This window comes from Pristiophorus japonicus, chromosome 13 (assembly GCF_044704955.1).
Source record: "Pristiophorus japonicus isolate sPriJap1 chromosome 13, sPriJap1.hap1, whole genome shotgun sequence".
Lineage (NCBI taxonomy): Eukaryota > Metazoa > Chordata > Chondrichthyes > Pristiophoridae > Pristiophorus > Pristiophorus japonicus.
Genome location: NC_091989.1, coordinates 151,807,240 through 151,826,968, shown reverse-complemented (window position 1 = coordinate 151,826,968; position 19,729 = coordinate 151,807,240). Strand labels below are relative to the sequence as shown.

The window sequence follows — 19,729 nt, the reverse complement described above, 5'->3', positions numbered from 1 at the left end:
ACCACCCTCCTCAAAAGAAACACCCTTGACCCATCCACTGCCTCATCTCAAACCTCCCTTTCCTCTCAGTTCCTTGAGTATGTCATTACTGCCAGACTCTGTACCCATCCCTCCCAAAACTCCCTCTCCAATCCAGCTTTGCTCCTGCTCACCCCAGCTAAAGTATGACATATATTGTGACTGTGACTCTTTATCCCTTCTTGTCCTCCTCGACATTTCGATCGTGTTTGACATAGTTGACCATGCCATTCTCCTCCATTGCCTCTCCTCTATCATAAGTCCCTTTCAGGTGATACTTTTTACTGTTGCCTGTTCCTATGTATATTACCTTACAATCTAATGAAAATGAGGCAATAAAAAGTTATTTTTCTTTCCTGCTGTACTTTTTTCCCTTTCATTTTCTGTTAAATTGGCATCTGTGAAAGTAATATCCAAATCCTAGTGATGAAGACTAAATGCAGCAGTGTAACTGAATCATAATTTTAAAAGCACAGAAGGAAACCCAGGATTATTTTTTGAGCTGAATGAACAATCGGTGTCATCTGCAGAATGAGATTGGGTGGGCCTCCAGCTCTGCATGATTTAATACTCTTTTGCTGCTAAGAAAATTAGTTTGCCAAAAATCTTGCAGCTCAAAGAAACTAAATAATTACAACTGCAAATCTGTCACCCAAAAACAATATTTTATACATCAGTTAATTCATAACCAGAGTAGGCCTTTGGTCAATTATGCCACTGCCTTATACAGCACAGTCACAAGTGAGAGAAATAGTTCGCAACACAACTGAAACCAACAGAAGGATCCATCAGAATTATTTACATTGAAAAGGTGGGTGTGACTAACAGGTATTAAAGCACAGATAATTTATTCAAGATCTATTGTAACTTTCTAAATCTGATGGTGCTCAAAAACCAAGGAAAAAACAAATGACCCACTTTACATAGTTATTTGAATTAAGGTTAAACTCTGGGGTGTAGAATCATAGAAATGTACAGCATGGAAGGAGGCCATTTCAGCCCATCGTGTCCGCGCCGGCCGACCAAGAGCTATCCAGCCTAATCCTACTTTCCAGCTCTTGGTCTGTAGCCCTGTAGGTTACGGCACTTTAAGTGCACATCCAAGTATCTTTTAAATGTGGTAAGGGTTTCTGCCTCTATCACCCTTTCAGGCAGAGTTCCAGACCCCCAACCACGCTCAGGGTGGAGAAATTTCCCCTCATATCTCCTCTAAATCTCCCCCAATTACTTTAAATTTATGCCTCCTGGTTGTTGACCCCTCTAACTAGGGAAACAGGTTCTTCTATCCACTCTATCCAGGCCCCTCATAATTTTATACACCTCAATCAGGTCTCCCCTTAGCCTCCACTGTTCCAAAGAAAACAAACCCAGCATTTCCAATCGTTCCTCAACCAAAATTCTCCAAGTCCAGGCAACATTCTTGTAAATCTCCTCTGCACCCTTTCCAGTGAAATCACGTCTTTCCTGTAATATGGTGACCAGAACTGCACACATTACGCCAGCTGTGGCCTAACCAGTGTTTTATACAGTTCAAGCATAACCTCCTTTTTTTTTTGAAATTCGTAGCCAATCGTTCCAATTCTTTGTCAAATCACAAACGCCAGAGGTCACCTTGCACACATCAAGGATCACTCTGCGCCAATACTCTTAGCCAAAAGGCCTAGAGCCACTGCACCGTTTCTGGAAGTACTGCAATACCAGGTTCGTGCCGTGGAGGTGGATGGGTCAGGCCCCCCACACACCTCCGTGGAGGTGGATGGGTCAAGCCACCCCACCCACCTCCTCATACTACACTTGATCTTAGCCAAAAGGCCGAGAAGCGATCAAGCATAACCTCCTTGCTATTGTATTCCATGCCTCGACTTATAAAGGCAAGTATTCCATATGCCTTCTTAACCACCTTATCTACCTGGCCTGCTACCTTCAGGGATCTGTGGACCTGCACTTCAAGGTCCTTTTGTTCCTCTACACTTTTCAGTGTCATACTATTTAATGTGTATTCCCTTGCCTTGTTAGACCTCCCCAAATGCATTACCTCACACTTATCTGGATTGAATTCCACTTGCGCTGTTCTGCCCACTTGACCAGTACATTGATATCTTCCTGCAGTCCACAGCTGCTTTCTTCATTATCAACCACACAGCCTATTTTAGTGGCATCTGCAAACTTCTTAATCATACCCCCAACACTTAAGTCCAAGCACTGAGCCCTGTGGAACCCCACTGGACACAGCCTTCCAGTCACAAAAACACCCATCAACCATTACCCTTTGCTTCCTGCCTCTGAGCCAAATTTGGATCAAACTTGCCACTTTGCCCTGGATCCCATGGGCTATTACTTTTGTGACCAGTCTGCCATGGGACCTTATCAAAAGCTTTGCTAAAATCCATATACACTATATCATATGCAGTGCCCTCATCGACCCTCCTGGTTACCTCCTCAAAAAATTCAATCAAGTTAATCATACACAACCTTCCCTTGACAAATCCATGCTGACTGTCCTTGATTAATCCATGTCTTTCCAAATGAAGATTTATCTGGTCCCTCAGGATTTTTTCCAATAATTTTTCCACCACTGAAGTTAGGCCGACTGGCCTGTAATTAATTGGTCCATCCCTTTCTAAACAAATGTACAACATTAGCAGTCCTCCAGCACCACACCTGTAGCCAGAGAGGACTAGAAAATGATGGTCAGAGCCTCTGCTATTTCCTCTTTTGCTTCTCTTAACAGCCTGGGATACATTTCATCCAAGCCTCGGGATTTATCCACTTTCAAAGCTGCTAAGCTACTTAATACTTTCTCTCTCTATATATTTATCTTGTCTAATATTTCACACTCCTCCTCCCTCATTGCAAAGTCTGCATCGCCCCTCTCTTTTGTGAAATCGGATGCAAAGTATTCATTAAGAATCCTACCCACATCATCCACCTCCACACACAGATTTCCTTTATGATCTCTAATAGGCTCCACTCTTTCTCGCATGAATTTCATGGTAAAATCACATGCTTGGTTTACTGCCTTTGCAAGATCAGCCTTGTTGAACCATTCTCAATTGTTTTTGACCAGAGAATGGATTCTGACCATCTGAGCAAGAAGGTTCTGTCCCCATCTTGAATTGCAAAGATCTCAAGTGTCTGCTAATAGGGAACAGTCTGCTTAGTATCGTTAAATCTGACCCTACATAGACTATGACCTGGATTTTAGCCTGGAGGCGCATTCCATGCAGGGGTGCTTTTCTGAGGTTGGGAAATCCAGAAGAACAAGTGGTGATCGGACGGGGATCATGTAATAGTGGGGGGGGGGGGGGGGGGAAAAAGAGAAGTCAGATCACAAGGTGTGGTTACTGAGTTGTCCGGCTTGGAAGAAACGCTGCTCTCCCTCCTGTCCCACAAGCAGTGCTGTAAAGCCACTTGCCTCATGGTTTCAGCTCCTTTCGCCTACTGGGGTTTCCGGAGGACTGGGAAACCTAGCTGATACGAGTTAAAAAATGTCTGTTAAAATGAAGGCACACAGCCTCATTATAATATTTAAATGACCGACCCACTTCCCACGAGTGGATTGGCTGCCCGCTCCTCGATCTACCTCCGTTAAAAACGGAAATGGTTGGGGTTCGAGGCAGGTTAGGATCCTGTTTCAAATTTTTTGAATTTTAACCTCTGATCCCACCCCAACCCACCCGTTTTTGGGAGTCAAGATTCAACCCTATGTTTTCAAGAGTTACAACTGAGAATTTACCAGGGATTCTGAAAATGTGTCAGCTGTGGTTCAGTGGGTGGCAATCTCACCTCTGAGTCAGAAGGTTGGCGTTTCAAGTTCCACTCTAGGGACGTGAGCACATAAATCTAGGCTGACACTCCAGTACAGTGCTGAGAGAGTTAAACCGAGGTCCTGTATGCTCTCTCAGGTGGACATAAAAGGTCCCATGGCGAAGAAGAGCAGGGGAGTTATCCCCGGTGTCCTGACCAATATTTATCCTTCAATCAACATAACAAAAACAGATTATCTGGTCATTAGCACATTGCTGTTTGTGGGAGCTTGCTGTGACACATTACAACAGTGACTACACTCCAAAAGTACTTCATTGGCTGTAAAGCGCTTTGAGAAGTCCAGTGGTCGTGAAAGGCGCTATATAAATGCAAGTCTTTCCTTCTATGTAAAGATTTGTATCATTTGCACCTGTGAGGAGAACCCATTGTCTCAAAGAAATGGATTTGAACTGGTCAGGCATGCAAAGAGTGGTGCTTATGCAGCTTCTATATGTGTAAATTGCATTCACCCGACATCACCTGCTTACTTAGCATTTCCCCATGGAATCCTAAGGACCGAATCTCAACCATGTGTTAGCCTGTATTACACAATACATTCCCATATATAAAAGATATTATTACTGACTTCTGTATTATTAAGCTATTGTTCCTATTATACACTGTCCTACACTATAAATGTTATGATATACATGGCTATTCAACTTTGAGCGACAAATGCCCATGATTACAATCTCCCTGTGCCTTTCTTCCTCTGATCTCTCTGCATTGTGGGCAGTGCCTAGAATCTGTTTATTGTAATTCCCTAAGTAACTTCTCTAGCATTTTTGACTGTCTTTCAACTTTTTTCTACCATTATCCATCCAATGTCCTTTATTTTTGGTGTGCACTTGTCTCATCTTGGTGACCCTGTACCCCTAATTCCTGTTGACTCGCCCTTAAAGTTCACTAGTAGACCAATCATCTCAATCACCCGATGAGTGCAGTGCTCAACCTCAACAAACTCAACGTTATTTACTTTCATGTGTTCCTCTATATTTCTCTCCAAGGCCAATACCCTAAGCCTGCAACTTGATCACGAGACAATTTTAACATATTTTCCTCCATTAATTACATTTTGCTTTCTTATACATAAACAATGCACAGCAAGGACAATTCAAAGCTTACAAACCTCATCATACAAATGATGTGAACAGTTCAGAGTGCTGAACAAACACTGGCTGGACTTCATAACTTGTCTCAAATAGAAGCAATCCACAATGGAAGAATAAGTGAAATGCTGTGGGTGCAAAAAGGTAAAGAACGTGTAATTCTTTATTTCAGATTATACATACGAACGCATTTTCATAATTTGTGCAGTATGAAGGGAAGTGTGTAAGCAAGAAAGCAATAAGAGGAATGCTAATGATGGACCATTAACGCTCTGCTCAGAACCAAAACTCAATTCTTTGACTTGATAAACTGTTGTCCCTCCGTATGCAACTTATTGCAGGTGCAGCGCCTCAAATCCGGAACCCTCGGGACTGAGGCTGTTCTGGATTCCGGGCTTTTGATTTGTTTGACGCCACAAATCCGGAAACACTAGAGCCCAGGTTCAGGTATTTCCTAATTTTGGGAACGACAGAAGGGGGAGGGGGGAGGAATTTCTGCCGAGGAACTGTTCGGGCTGTCCGTCCCCGCCGAGGTGGTCATTGGGCGGGCCGGATCACCGAGGATGTCGTCGGGCGGGCCTCCCCGCTGAGGAGGTCGTCGGGTGGGCCGGCAAGGAGGCCTAGAGGTAGGGGCAGCGGCGGTGAGGCAAGGCCTGAGGCCGGGCAGCGGCGGGGCCCCGAGGTCAGCAGGGTCGTCGGGTCCGGATTCTGGAACATTTTATGGATTTCGGACGACCCTGCCACCAATTGTGCCGGAGTCCGGATTCTCGACGCTTCACCTGTATATGCAGGAGTAACTCTTGAAATGACTGGAAAAACAACAGTGAATGCAGCACTTGGGAAAATTTATATTTTGTATATTATTTGAGCCATTGACTTATTCTAAATAAGGCTCACCTTTTGTAGGAGAATCTTTTCAAAATTGGAATGGTATGCTTCCACTGCAGTCAATACAAAGCCATTATGCGATATTACAGGGGAACTTCAATATATGTTGATCAATTAGTTATTCACCCCTTTGCCTACATCAGGAAACTTTAAAGTTCACCAATACTTCAACACACACTGACATTTCTACAGTACATGATGTCAGATACATCACTGTCTGATTAATGTTGTGAATAACTTTTAAAAAGTGTGGATCCATTAGCAGAAACTGGCTTCTATTTAGAACTCTGCTTAAAACAAGATTTTTTAAAACCCCCCCTCTGACCCCCAACAAAAAAGATACTACTGTTGTTCCTTGTCTACATAATGTCCTTTTCCTATGACTGTATGTGAAACCAATTCTGTGCTCAGTTTCTGGGAGATACAAGTACAGTATTGTGAATGAATTCACAGCAGTATTACATTGTCATTTCCTCCTAGTCCAAAGCACATCACCATAAACTAACTCATCCAGTCCAATACAAAATATAACAGACACAACAGAGGACTTACTTCAGAGGTTGGGTTCGTGGAACTGTCCAGTTTCACGGACATGAAGTACTCGCTGTAGTTCTGTCTTTTAGTGCGGAAATGGAATTATTTGCATCAAGAAACACACTGATTCAGAGAGAAACACATGATACAAAAGGACTCACACAGACAAGAGAGGCATAGTAGTGCTTCAGATGTCCCATAGGACAATTTATTAGCATGCATAGCTCAAACTAGTGTGTAGTGGGTCAATTCTCAATTGGAAATTAAGAATGACATTCACTTTAACAGCATGATCAGTCTCAGACATGGTTAAATCACTGAAGGCAGCTTTCAACTGAGAGTTGAAAGTTATTGGTCACTATAATAGGCAAATTCAGAGGTATAAAAGTGCTGAATTGAAACATAAATATCCTGTAAATAGCTTCTAAACTACATCATTCAGCAGAATTTATACAATACAGTGCAAAAAGTGTAAAAATTGATTTATTAAACTGAACATCCATTAGCACTGCTTTGTAGAGAGTTATGTCAAGATTTATTCCACAGATTATTATAGTAAACACTGCTCTACAATATAAATAAATTAACAGCACCTTCTGGAAAAGTAAAAAAAATTGTATTTCATAAAGTCATAGAAAGACACACGTGCAACCAAAGCATAGCTTTTCTGATTAAATAGGAACAATCATGCAAACAACAAGAGTTTCATAGACCATATACCTTTTGCTTGATCTAATTTCATTTAAATGTCATTGCTTTCATAAATCTTTATAAAATATTTGCAGTCTACAAACTGTATTGTTACCATATGTGTTTTATTGAATTTAGTGATGTAACAATCTTCTGGATGAATAAAATCTGAAAGATGTTTAAAATATACCACAATATACCTTCAAAAAGACTACCAAGGCATTGTAGGTAACAGTTTGGTCAGTAACATGTTTTGACCCACAAGAGAGAAAGTAAATCCGCCTGGGAGTGCTGCAGATGCTTGCTCTTTACCATTGTATTTTTGGTCCAAGTGCCACTGTTGCCTGTCATTTTCCATCAAGAGGAAAAATGAATTTGTTTAGTGACACTATTTGGGGGTGGGGGGGAGGCTGTGTTGGGAGAAAGTGGGAAGAGGTAAAGAAAGACTTTCACCGACCTCTGGACATCACAAAGCACATCACAAAGCACTATACAGCCAAAGAAGTACTTTTTGAAGTGTAGTCGCTGTTGTAATGTAGGAAACGCGGCAGCCAAGTTGCAACAGCAAGCTCCCACAAACAGCAATGTGATAATGACCAGATAATCTGTTTGATCGAGGGATAAATATTGACCAGGACACCGGGGATAACTCCCCTACTCTTCTTCGAAAAATGCCATGCGATCTTTTAATTCCAGACGAGAGGGTGGACGGAATCTCAGTTTAACGTCTCATCAGAAAGAAGGCACACCTCCGACAGCGCAGCACTCCCTCAGCACTGCACTGGAGCGTCAACCTGGAGTGGGATTTGAATTCACAACCTTCTGACTCAGAGGTGAGAGTGCTACCCACTGAGCCACAGTAGACACGGTAGAGAGAGAAATGAAGGTCAAGAGCTAATTGTATGGTGCGATGGCCGAATTGTTTCATTCTGTGCGCTAATTTCTGACCTTTATTCCAATTGAACTGGCCCAGTCAGATTGATGGCCATCTCTTCCTCCTTCCATCCTGCCTTCCCCTTCTTTCTTCCCACCCAAATTAAAAAATGGTCAGACATTTTTAACCCATACGAATGCCACTGAACAAAGTAACTTGTTCTTCTCTTCTAACATTACACCCTTTAGATGAGCAACATAAAACACAATAATGATTAACAGTTATTCATGAAAAACACCATATTGATAAAGGTTAGGAATCATTAACATTTAAGCACCAAGACACCATTCCATTCATTAAGCACACTTAATGTGCATTATAGCAATAAGCTTTGTCTACAAATAATAAAACATAAAGGAAAGGCAATTAATCCCAGGATGCATTGGACCTACATATCTTCTACAATTAAACAGTTCAAATTAAATTCTTTTTCATAGAACTTACTAGCTAATTTGAGTCCTGTTTTTGGTAAACTAAGCTCTAAAATAAAAAATGCTGTCAGTCAGCTCACTTTTGCATTAGCGCTGGCTTTGCACGTAAACCTTGATAATAAATACAACACTAATAAATAAAAATTAGAGACATTCCTACAGTTGAATTGAATGCACTGAAATGAAGGCTGACAGGATTAGCATGCACTAAACAATTAGCAAGAATATCACGAAATCTACACAAACTAGTTTTAAACTACTCTGCCCCCTAGTGATCACTTTTCAATATTTCAGTAGTATTCAAACTATCAGTATTTATGTGACAAAAATCACTAGAAAACATGTGACTGTTTCAATGTTTTATTTGGAATCATTTCCAATATCTTTGACTTGAGTTATAAATACTGAATTTGTAAGACTAAGTTCTGCCCACTCTGCCAATCAGAGCCATGCCTACCCTAGAATTAAAATACATCCAATGGCCAAAAAAAGGGTTGAAATTCATGGTGGGTTGGCTATTTTTAATGACACTGGGACTTCCTGAAGATTGAAAACACACAGTTATATTCCATTAATCATTCCTTCAGAAAAGGGACGTTTAACCAGAACATACAAGGTTACAGAGGAATTAACATGAGTTTCTTCAATGAACAAATTTGTGGGGTACTTCAACTTTAACTAATCTAAACATTTCCTTCCTAATTTCAAAATCTGCAGGCTATTCCCCCAAGTACAAGGCAAATGTAGGTGCCAGATTGTCAAAAGTGATGCCAGTTCAATACTTGTTTTGTTATAAACTCACCAAAAGGTTGCATATGGAATATTCTGAAAACGTTTCTGAAGAAAACCAACAAATAATTAAATTGGTTTGAAAGATTATTACAAAAATATTTTAAGTTATGCAGCTAGGAAACATACCAATTGGCTCTTTCACATGGTTTCTTCAAAAGGAGCACATTAAACCAGGCATGTAAACAGACTCAAAAGATTTCATTTCTATGTAACACTCATTGCTTCAACTGAGAAAGTACAATTCTATAATGTACTTCACCAGCTAAGCATATGAGGTTGAACATGAATCCAATTTAAGAATATGGTTTGAAAAAAAGTAAGCCACTCCATCCTGGGCCACTTCAACGAAGATTAGTTGACATTTGAACACCAGAAACCAATGTTGTGTTTTCATGATTGTTTCTAAACTGTACAGCAAGATGCGCAAAGATATTGAGGTGTTAGGTAATTTGTGCCAAATATCAGAGCAAACATTCAGGATACAGTTTGCAGATGCAAGAACTCATTTAACGTGTTCTGCAGTATGAGAAGAGCAGTAATACTTCTTGTGAGCTATAAAAGTTGAAAGACTAGTGAACTTGATGTTGCACAAGCGACAGTATCTGTGGTTTCCATTCTGCACAGGGCTTGGGAGTGACATGGCTGTCTGAACAGATTTGTCAACATTAATGGGTGGGCTGAGGGATTTGAAGCCTGGATCCCTGGGGCTGTCAGGCACTGGTGAGATTTTCAGAGCAACATTAGGAGACGCCAGTAAAGGTTTGGGTGAGATGTTCTGCAAAGGACTTTCAACTGAAGACTGGGAAGAGGCAGATACTCTTTGATCTTTGGCATTCAAGATATTCTTCTGTATGTGAGCATCTGACTTGAGACCTGGGGCAGGAACTCTTGAATTCTGAGGACTACTTTCAGAAATACTGTTAGTCATTAGTTTACCTTGTGATGAAATATCCTCCATTATAACTTCTGTTGTGTGCCCAGTTGAAAGCTGCTTAGTCAACAGCATATCATGAGCATTCTTAAAATGCTCAATAAGGTCTCCTTCAATTGGTCCATTAAATGGACAATAGGGACAGATGACTGAATGAGTGCGCTGAGGTGCCGAGAAGGTCTTAACATGGGGGGACAACTGAGGCCCATCCTGCAAAACATCTGGACTGCACTGATACATTCCTGGAGAGTTGCTTGGAGTAATGCAGGCATGTACTAAGTTTGGACTTTCTGGAATACATTTAGTGCTTGTATCTTTTTTCTTCAATTCCTCTGCTTGTATATGAGGGTCTGCAATTTCCATCCTATTTTTCTTAGCTTTTATTGAGGCAGAAGCCTGCATCTTTACTCTGGCAAGATGCTCCACCTTACTGTGCTGAAGAGCAGTAGCAGAGCAGTAATACTTTTTGTGAGTAAGATAGTTTTCTACACTGTTAAAACTAATTTTGCAGGAGGTACATTCATGATAGTCTGTCGAAAAACGTGAGGCTGGAAGCAATGGGGCAACATGAGTCAATGGTACTTCCTGAATACGAGGCTTTTTGCTAAGATCAATTGGTCCATCAACATCTGAACTTGAACCTGGTGATGAAGTTGCACTGGATTGAGTTGTTAACATATAACCTGTTGACAGAGAAAGAGAATCAATTGATCTTGAAGAAAGTGATAAAGCCTCTTGTTTTATTTTCAAAGCTTCTACATTGTTGGGTAGCCCAGCACTTTGAAGGATGGCAGCTGAAGGGCTATGAACAGACACTTCACTTGGGGAAGGTGATGGAAGAGGCTGTTGGCCAGTACTGTGAATCTCATATAGCTTTCTACGTTTGCGTGTACGTACAGTTTGCTGGAGGAAGGCCACTTTCCCACCATTTGGCCTCCGAAGAGGAGGGTCATGTCTCGAAGCACAATATAAACGTTTGTGTACAACATAGGTTTCATGTCGGGTAAACTTTATATTGCAGGCTTCACAAACAGTTTTTGAAGGGTCATCATCAAAATCTTCAACAGAGTTGCTTGGACTTCGGCTGCCTTCACTAACTCTACTCAGGCTTTCCCCTTCAGAGGAGGTATCCTTCACGGCACTGTCCTCAGTTTTGATTTCTGGTGGTTTGTTCTCCACATTTGGTATCTGTAGGTCTTTTTCAGAGTCAGTCTGTGAAGAAGAAGCATGCTGATTTTCTGCTACAGAAGCTGGACTATGAGATACTTGTTCAGTTCTGTTTGTGGGTGCCGAATCCTTCAGAGTCTCGTCAACAGTAGGGCTGTCTGCCGGCTGATGCCTGCTCGAACAATAGAGTCGTTTGTGTGCCAAGTAGTTGTTGATATTATTGAATGTAATGTCACATTCATAGCATGTTGCTCCTTTTTGAATGGGTGCCCCTGCATAAAGAAGTGGATAGTTGTTGCCCCCTTGCTTCAGTCTGCTGTGGACCAGCTCAGACATTTTGGCTAAAATCTCTGAAGCTTGCGGAAATGTAGAAGTTTCATGACTGAACATATAAGGTACTAGAACGGTTCCTTCTGACATTACTGAACCTGTCCCACAATCGACTGGGCTCGGGGCTGGTGTTGGGCTTGAATGCTCTGACTTCACTTTTACTATAAGGGTGCTCCTTGGGGATGAAACAGTGGAGGAACGGTCGGGAGTGGGATTTGTCTGACCCTCCTCCATAGTCCTACCGCCTTCACTTTCAGACTGCGAACTGAGGGGTTCCTCTTTGACCTTCACCACTATATTAAGTTCCTCAGGAACTTCTCGACTTGAAGCTGGCGATCCCCTGTCATCTTTGTCCTTTGTTTCCTCCATATTGTGCTGTGACTCATTGTCCTGGTGAATCTCCATGTGCTTGGCTAGCTCAGCAGTATTTTTTAGCTTCTCGTGGCATTGATTGCACTGAAATGTATCCTGTACAACATGCAGTGAACTATGTTGCTGCAAGCTTGATTCAGAATCCCCAATGTACTCACATTGGTTACACTTCAGACTCAGGAAAGGATTTGCAACTTTCACACCTATGATGAACAGATTACAACAACAAAAAATCAGAAATATTATAAATAAAAGTTGAAAAAAATCTAACATTATTTTCAGTTTATTTAGTTTATTACACAGAATTTATCAGTGTCATTAATTCTATACACCTGAACTCTATATATGCAAACATTTTGCTGCCATTTGCCTCATTGGTAACAAAATGTTTAACCCTCTGAATATGAAAACATGAATATTTTGCATCAATTTTTTTTAAACTTGTTTTTACAAAAATATAATTTAAGAGATATTGCAATAAATAAAGAACAGACCTACCATAATGAAAGTTTTTCCCATTTCAAGCTAATACTGTATGTAGGATGCTTCTAGCATGCATTTCTTACTTACCTGTTAAAGGAAGGGCAGGTACGCCTGTTCCTGGGGAGTACGAGTCACCCTTTGAACCTGGCTGGCAGACCATATGATTGGTAACCAGATGACTATACAGGATGTCTCTTGTGGTAGAGATAAATCCACAGCCATGACAAACACCTATGGTAAACCATACCACAACAGTCTTAGAGGCATTCCTTTTAAATCCATACCACTTCTCACAAGTTTAAATACGAGATACAAGGTATGTATTCCTGTCTTGCTCTAACATTTTAGAACTAATATGTCACTTGCTTAAAAATTAATTTTACTCCTGTTTTGTCACTGGCAATTTCATAGGAACACAAGTAGGCCATTCAGCCCCTCGAACCTGTTCTGCAATTTAATTAGATCATGGCTGATCTGTACCTCAACTCCATTAACCCATCTTTGGGACCACAAAAACTGTCAGAGAGCATTCCCTTTATCACTACTCTGTCTCCTACCTCCCAAGATTACCAACCCATATCACAAGGTTACTCCCAATTCTGTGTTCTTTCAATTTTGAAAATACTCTCTTGTACAAAACCTTTCCAAATGCCTTCTGGGCAATAGCTATAGACTCTCCCCTATCCGCCATGCTAGTGACCCTCTCAAAAAAGTCAACTATATTAGTTATTTTCTTGTACAACGCTGACGGAACAGATCACAGCCTACAATGCTGATTATGTTCATTGTATCTGGTCAATGACTTGTGTCATGTAGTCCAGTTCCCTGTCACAGTTTCGGCTAATTTTAATATTTTGTGCCAAATAACTAGTACAAAATCTAAAAGCTAGTTTAAAATGTTATCACTCAGCAAACTCTCCATAAAACGAAGCAAAAAACTAGGAAGGGAGAGAGTGTGGGAACTATCTACTAAACACTATGTTAGCTAGACTTAATTCTGATGTCACTGATTTCTAGTCATTTGCAACAGTGTGCAACCACAGGGTTAGAATTTAGCAGAGGAATTCTGGAGAAAAATGCTAAAACCAGGATCCTGGAGAGTGGTAAGAAAATTCTTGAAGTGGGTGTGCTTACCGGAGCAAAGTAGTTGAAAAAAATCTGCAAGAGTTTAGCATATATGAACAAGGCAATTTTTATATCATCTACAATAAGAATGAATGAATTAAATTGTAGCTTCTAGTTTATAGGCACATGTAGTTTATATGAAAACTTTTGAAGATGGACCGAGGATTTTAAGTAAAATAACTTGGCATTGCCATACATTTACATATTAACACATGTGGGAACTGATTTCTCCCCAAGCAAATAATCTAGGTAAGAAAGCCAAACAATGTGTATGATGACAAAAGCAGAATCAAATGTGCTGCAACAACATCCATTCCCTCTTCAAATTTATAATTCATCCCCAGAACTGTTCAGAAAGCACTTAATGCATTGAATGTTATTATGTTGACCAGCACAGGCACAACGGGCCAAATCGCCCTCTTCTGTGCTCTACGTTTCTATGAATTCAAATTAAATTTAGATTTACAAGGATTCTTAACTAGAAGCTTCATTTCATCTTTAGTTGTACACCACCTCCACTCATGGCCCTTCCAGGATTTCCAGTGGTAGTGTCATTCATTTCAGTCTTTGGAGGCATTGTTTTACCTTCGAGTATATAAGGAAAGTAAGTGGGATGTTTCATGGAAGTGAAGTGTCATTTCCTGGAGCAGGGGGAGGGGCTAAATGCCCTACCAAGGACAAATCAGCACACCAATGACTGGTGGATTTGTGTATCACACATCACTGGGGCAGGAATCTACTGGATTATGGTGAGAGGCAGATTACTTGTTATAATACCAATCTATTCCAATAAGTTTCTTCAAAGTCAGTATTCATTCAGGGTTCTTGGCATAAAAGGGATTTAACAACAATAGAATGCCTTTAAACTGTGGTGTAGTAATACAGTAATATTTCACTTTCAATTTGTGTTTATTGGATAGCATAGAGTAAGCTGGAATCTACTCTCCAAAAATATTTAGCTTTAAAATGAACATATTAACAACATAATGTTAAAATTATGATATTTGAATGGTTAAAGACAGAAATCAAGTCAATCAATTTGGGATGGTCGGAAACAAATGTACCTGACTGGATCTCTCCAGAAAGTCATTTGTATGAACAGTAGATTTAATACCTTCAGACCAAAAGTAGATTTTAAGCACACAATCAGCTGAGGGACTTCTGCAATGTTTCCAGATTAAATAGCAAATTCAAAGCAGTTTTCTCCTATAGATTTGTTCAATTCCTGACTTGACTAGAAGGGCCAGGGCACAATTTATGTGCAATCAGTAAACAATAAACATCAATTAAAGAGAAAAACCCTCCAGTGAGAGTGCTATCTTTTTAATTAGAATATATATTTTTATCGTGTATAACCTATTATGTTCACACAGTATATCTACTGTATAGAACAAAGAAATAGGAAACAATATTAGAATTGTTAGAATTACATTGCTGCATTTGAATATTACCAAACGGCTCTAATTACTTTTCAACTGCAGCAAGAACAGTTTGATATATGTATATAAAGAGCAAACTTCTGCCAGGTTCAGGGGTTGGGCATCATGAAAAGTATACAGTTTAAACTTACTGAATGAAATTAGGGCCTCCAATTTATTTTGAAACTTTGTTTTTTAAAAAACATTCCCACAGGATTTAACTCTAAGAAAACCAACAGTAGTAATTGTTATGTATTTAAACCTGTAATTACCATGTCTAACCACCAGCGGACTTATCCCCTGGAGTCCAAAGGGCTCCCACAATCCCTTGGGAATACCTGTATATAAGGAGGCCTCACAGGCTGGAGAGACACTCTGAGATCTGTAATAAAGGACTACGGTCACACCTTACTTTGAGCTTGCAGTATCTAGTCTGACTCTTTATTCAAGACTTAACAGTAATCAAATACATTATCCTTTTTGTTTTTTGAACCCAACTGATTCCAATCAAAGGGTGCTTGATATGAATATATAGCCAGGTAAGAAATTTTCCAGTCACAGATGCTTCCTGACTTGGCACAACGATTAGAAAAGGTGCAAAGTCACAGTGGAAGCCATGGGAGCTGCTCAACTGTGGACATCCCTGAGGGGGTGTAGCTTTGCGGGGCACATCTTTAGCTTTGGATTACAAAAATTTAATTTTTTTGTTCTTTCAAACTTTTGTTGTTGTTGCAGTCTTCCTACTATTTATTTCCTTCCCATCCCCGACATGTGCTGAGTTTAGTACACTCAGCATCGTCTATGCCTGCATAGATTGCACATTGAACTTGCGTCAATAGTGGCTTAGTGCGTATAACTCTTGCCTCGTTAAGGTGGTGCGGGTTCAAACCCCACTCCAGAGACTTGCACATAAAGTCTCGGCTGGCACTTGACTGCCATACTGAGGAGTGCTGCACAGTTAGTCGTGCCATCTTTCGGATGAGATGTCTGCTGTAAGAATCTGGAGAATTCTCCATTTCAGATTCCCCCTACTAACGAACATGGACTAAATGAAATAAGCATCATTAGTTATAGGCTTAAGTTTGTATTATGCAACCGTTACATAATTCACAGCGATTCTTGTATAATCATACTTTCAAACTAGTGTAATATGCCTTGGGTAGACCAGATTAGATTTAAAATGGAAGAAAGTAGGGCATAGGGCTTTGCTTGACCAAATTTACAATGCAGACCGCAGCAAGCCTGTTGGCAAAGCTGACATCCTGTCTGTGGGAACAGCTGAAAAAATTAATGGAATTCCAGGGGCTGAGATAAGAGACAAAGGGACTGTGAGATTGTTATGAATTACATATTTAGTTGGTTTTTGGAATATTGTTCTGCCATCTTGTAAAATTATTATATGAGCTGGAGTAGGCCATTTGGCACTTCGAGCCTGCTCCACCATTCAACCTAGCTTTGTATCATCATTCAACAAGATCTTCTACCTCAACTCCACCTTCCCGCACTATCCCCATATCCTTTAAATCCCCCAAAATTATCAACCTGTCTTGAATATACTCAACGACTGAGCATTCACAGCTCTCAGAGTATTCCAAAGATTCACAGCTATTTGAGTGATGAAATTTCTCATCTTAGTCCTAAATGGCCCTACCCCTTATTTTGAGATTGTGACCCCTGGTTCTAGATTCCCCAACCAAGGGAAACATTTTCCCAGCATCTATCCTGTCAAGCCCCTTAAGAATTTTATGTTTCAATGAGATCACCTCTCATTCTTCTAAACTCTAGGGAATATAGCCTAGTCTACTCAATCTCTCCTCATAGGGCAATCCCCTCATTCCAGGAACCAGTCTAGTGAACCTTTGTTGCACGCCCTTTAAGGCAAGTATGTCTTTCCTTGGGCAAGGAGACCAGAACTGTACACAGTACTCCAAGTGTGGCCTCACTAATGCCCTGTATAATTGTAGTAAGACTTCTTTACTCTTGTACCCTAATCCCTTTGTAACAATTGCTTGCTGTCCCTGCATGTTAACTTGATGTGATTCATGTACAAGGGCACCCAGGTCCCGCTGAATGCAAACATTTCCCAGTCTCTCGCCATTCAAAAAATATTCTGCTTTTTTGTTTTTCCTACCAAAGTGGATAACTTCACACTTCCCCACATTGTATTCCATTTGCCACGTTCTTGCTGTCAATCTGTCTATATATCTCTGCAGCCTCTCAGTCCTCCACACAGCTTACTTTCCCACCTAACTTTGATACGTTACACTCAGTCCCTTCATCCAAGTCATTAATATAGATTGTAAATAGCTGAGGTCCAAGCAGTGATCCTTGCGATACCCCGCTAGCTGGCCAACCCGAAAAAGTCCCGTTTATTCCTACTTTATTTTCTGTCCACTAACCAATCCTCAATCCATGCTAATATATTACCCCCAATCCCATGAGTCCTAATTTTGTGTAATAACTTCTTGCGCGGCACCTTATCAAATGCTTTTTGAAAATCCAAAGACACTACATCCACTGGTTCCCCCATAACCATTAATAACTTACAATCATCAGTAATTGATTTACAATAGTGTGTAAGAATTAAATGTTGAAGTTTGTAATCATCAACTGCATGCAATGATAACCTGAATTATATATAGCATGTAACCCTTTTTCTTATGCTTAAAAGTCTGAGTAAGCTGTAACTAGACAACCTGGGGTGAGAAAGTGACTGCCATGGTCGAATATCCTGAGAAACAAGATCATGTGTAGTTGCCACTGTGTTAGAATGTTATAACATCTGCAGAGAACGAGAGAAAGGCCAACAGCAAGGACAGTATCTCTACCTATGGAGACATATTCCATTTGTATTGTCATAACTATCCCAGATACGAGTCTTGATGGTCATAAACAGATGATGTAAGGGTGTCCTTGTGTAAGCCCAAGGTGCTGCGGATGTGGCAGTTTTATGAATGGATTTTGGGTTGAGGTATCAGCCAGTGATTGGTTCAGGAGGACTCCATAGCTTTTCAATGAGAGTAGGGGTATAAGAAGGGGGGTCTTAACAGCCACAAAGAGTAGAATATTTCAACAAGAATCAAGGAGACACCCAGGAGATGAGGAGAGAGAGAGAGAGAGAGAGAGAGAGAGAGAGAGACAGAGACAGACACAGAGAGAGAGACAGACAGAGAGAGAGAGACAGAGACAGAGAGAGAGAGACAGAGAGAGACAGAGACAGAGACAGACAGAGAGTGCCTGCTCACAGTTGTGCTTCTACCCAGAGGATAACAGGGTAATACAGTCTCAATTGTCTGTAAACAGCCGCTCGAATACTGTATCGATTAAGTCTTGCTTGTGCTGAATGAAGTTAAATAACTATCCCCAATATGGGTCAACCTCAAATAATTTGGAACAAGGTTCCCTCTGGGATCTTACATTGCTCTCTCAGGTGGATGTCAAAGATCTCATGGCACTATTTGAAAAGCAGCAGGGGGATTCCATCCCATGTCAATATGTATTCCTCAATCAATATTACTAAAAACAGATTATCTGGTCATTATCACAGTGCTGTTTGTGGAACATTGATGTGCGCAAATTGGCTGCCAGGTTTCCTACATTACAACAGTGACTGTACTTCAAAAGTACTTCACTGGCTATAAAGCGCTTTGGGAAGTCCCGAGATCATGAAAGGTATTGTAAAAGTGCCCATCTGTCTGAACTTGATGCACATTAGCAGACACAAGATGTCACTGATCACTGTTTACCATCCAGTCCAAATGAGTGGATGGCAACGTTCCTTTGGGTGCATCAAACACAGAATTTAAGTCATGCAACTGCCATTTCAAATAGTCTAAATTTGATGCCACAAATCATTTTAATCCGAAGAACAATTGAGTTGCACTAATAGGTCTGGGGGTGAAAATATAAACAGTACCATCCTCATTTGAAAACTTGGAATCTACAAAACAGAGGATTAAAATCAGTCTGAAAACAGACCAAATATATTGACACCACTGACGGGAAGACGATGAGTTCTCCAAACCCAATAGCAACTGAAGCTATCAGATTCATTGCTTGCCTAGTCAAATGGTTATTGAAAGGATCCATGCAGCATTAAAGAAACATTTCAAAATGGGTTGAAAATAATGGACACCATGTATACATTGAGAAAGGGCGAGAAATTCAAATCATTTGTGCCTTCCATTAGCACCCCCAGGGGGAGCCAATGAGTTTGCGACTGGCCGCGGCACTGTTAACGACTCCCACCATATTGGGCGGGAGTTTAGCAGCGGCACTACGGCTTTGTGCCCCGATCTCCTGCGCCCAGAGATTGTGACATCATCTCTGCACACATCGCCCTACCCCAAAATTGACTTTCGCCCCCTGCAGCAGCGCCAGGTAACAACACCGACAGCTACAGGGGATGTGGATCGGGCAGCCGGCCGCTACCAGGCCGAAAATTAAAGGCAAGGTGGTCGAGTCAAAAATAAAATAAAAAATTACCTTCTTTTTCCCACTCCTGGTCCGGTTTCTTCGCGGGGTCCTGGCTGCAATCGCTCAGCCTGGCGCTCTGCTCGAGTGCTGGGCTGATCGCGCAGCACCCCCACTCCCTGGTGGTCCAGATAGAGCCCTTTTTCTTGTGTAGCGTCAGCATCGTGAACCCTTCCCTTTAATGGAAAGGCCCCTTGGATGCGCAGCGCGGCCCAGCATGCAGTGCT

The 19,729-nt window shown here is 41.0% G+C and overlaps 1 protein-coding gene and 1 pseudogene across 4 annotated transcripts in view; both read right to left on the bottom strand.

Moving 5' to 3' along the window:
• Nucleotides 1-1,682: 1,682 nt before the first annotated feature.
• On the bottom strand, nucleotides 1,683-1,842 carry LOC139279109 (U2 spliceosomal RNA; annotated as a pseudogene).
• A 4,689-nt stretch (nucleotides 1,843-6,531) lies between these two features.
• The window catches only part of zfpm1 (zinc finger protein, FOG family member 1), a 193,101-nt gene continuing 179,903 nt past the window's right edge, over nucleotides 6,532-19,729 (bottom strand). For all 4 annotated transcript variants that reach the window (XM_070898136.1, XM_070898134.1, XM_070898137.1 and 1 more), the window contains exons 9-10: nucleotides 12,574-12,717; nucleotides 6,532-12,206 (exon numbers count right to left, since the gene is read on the bottom strand). In XM_070898136.1, coding sequence (XP_070754237.1) covers nucleotides 9,706-12,206; nucleotides 12,574-12,717 — 2,645 coding nt within the window. In that variant the 3' untranslated portion in view covers nucleotides 6,532-9,705. The remainder of the gene's footprint in view (nucleotides 12,207-12,573; nucleotides 12,718-19,729) is intronic.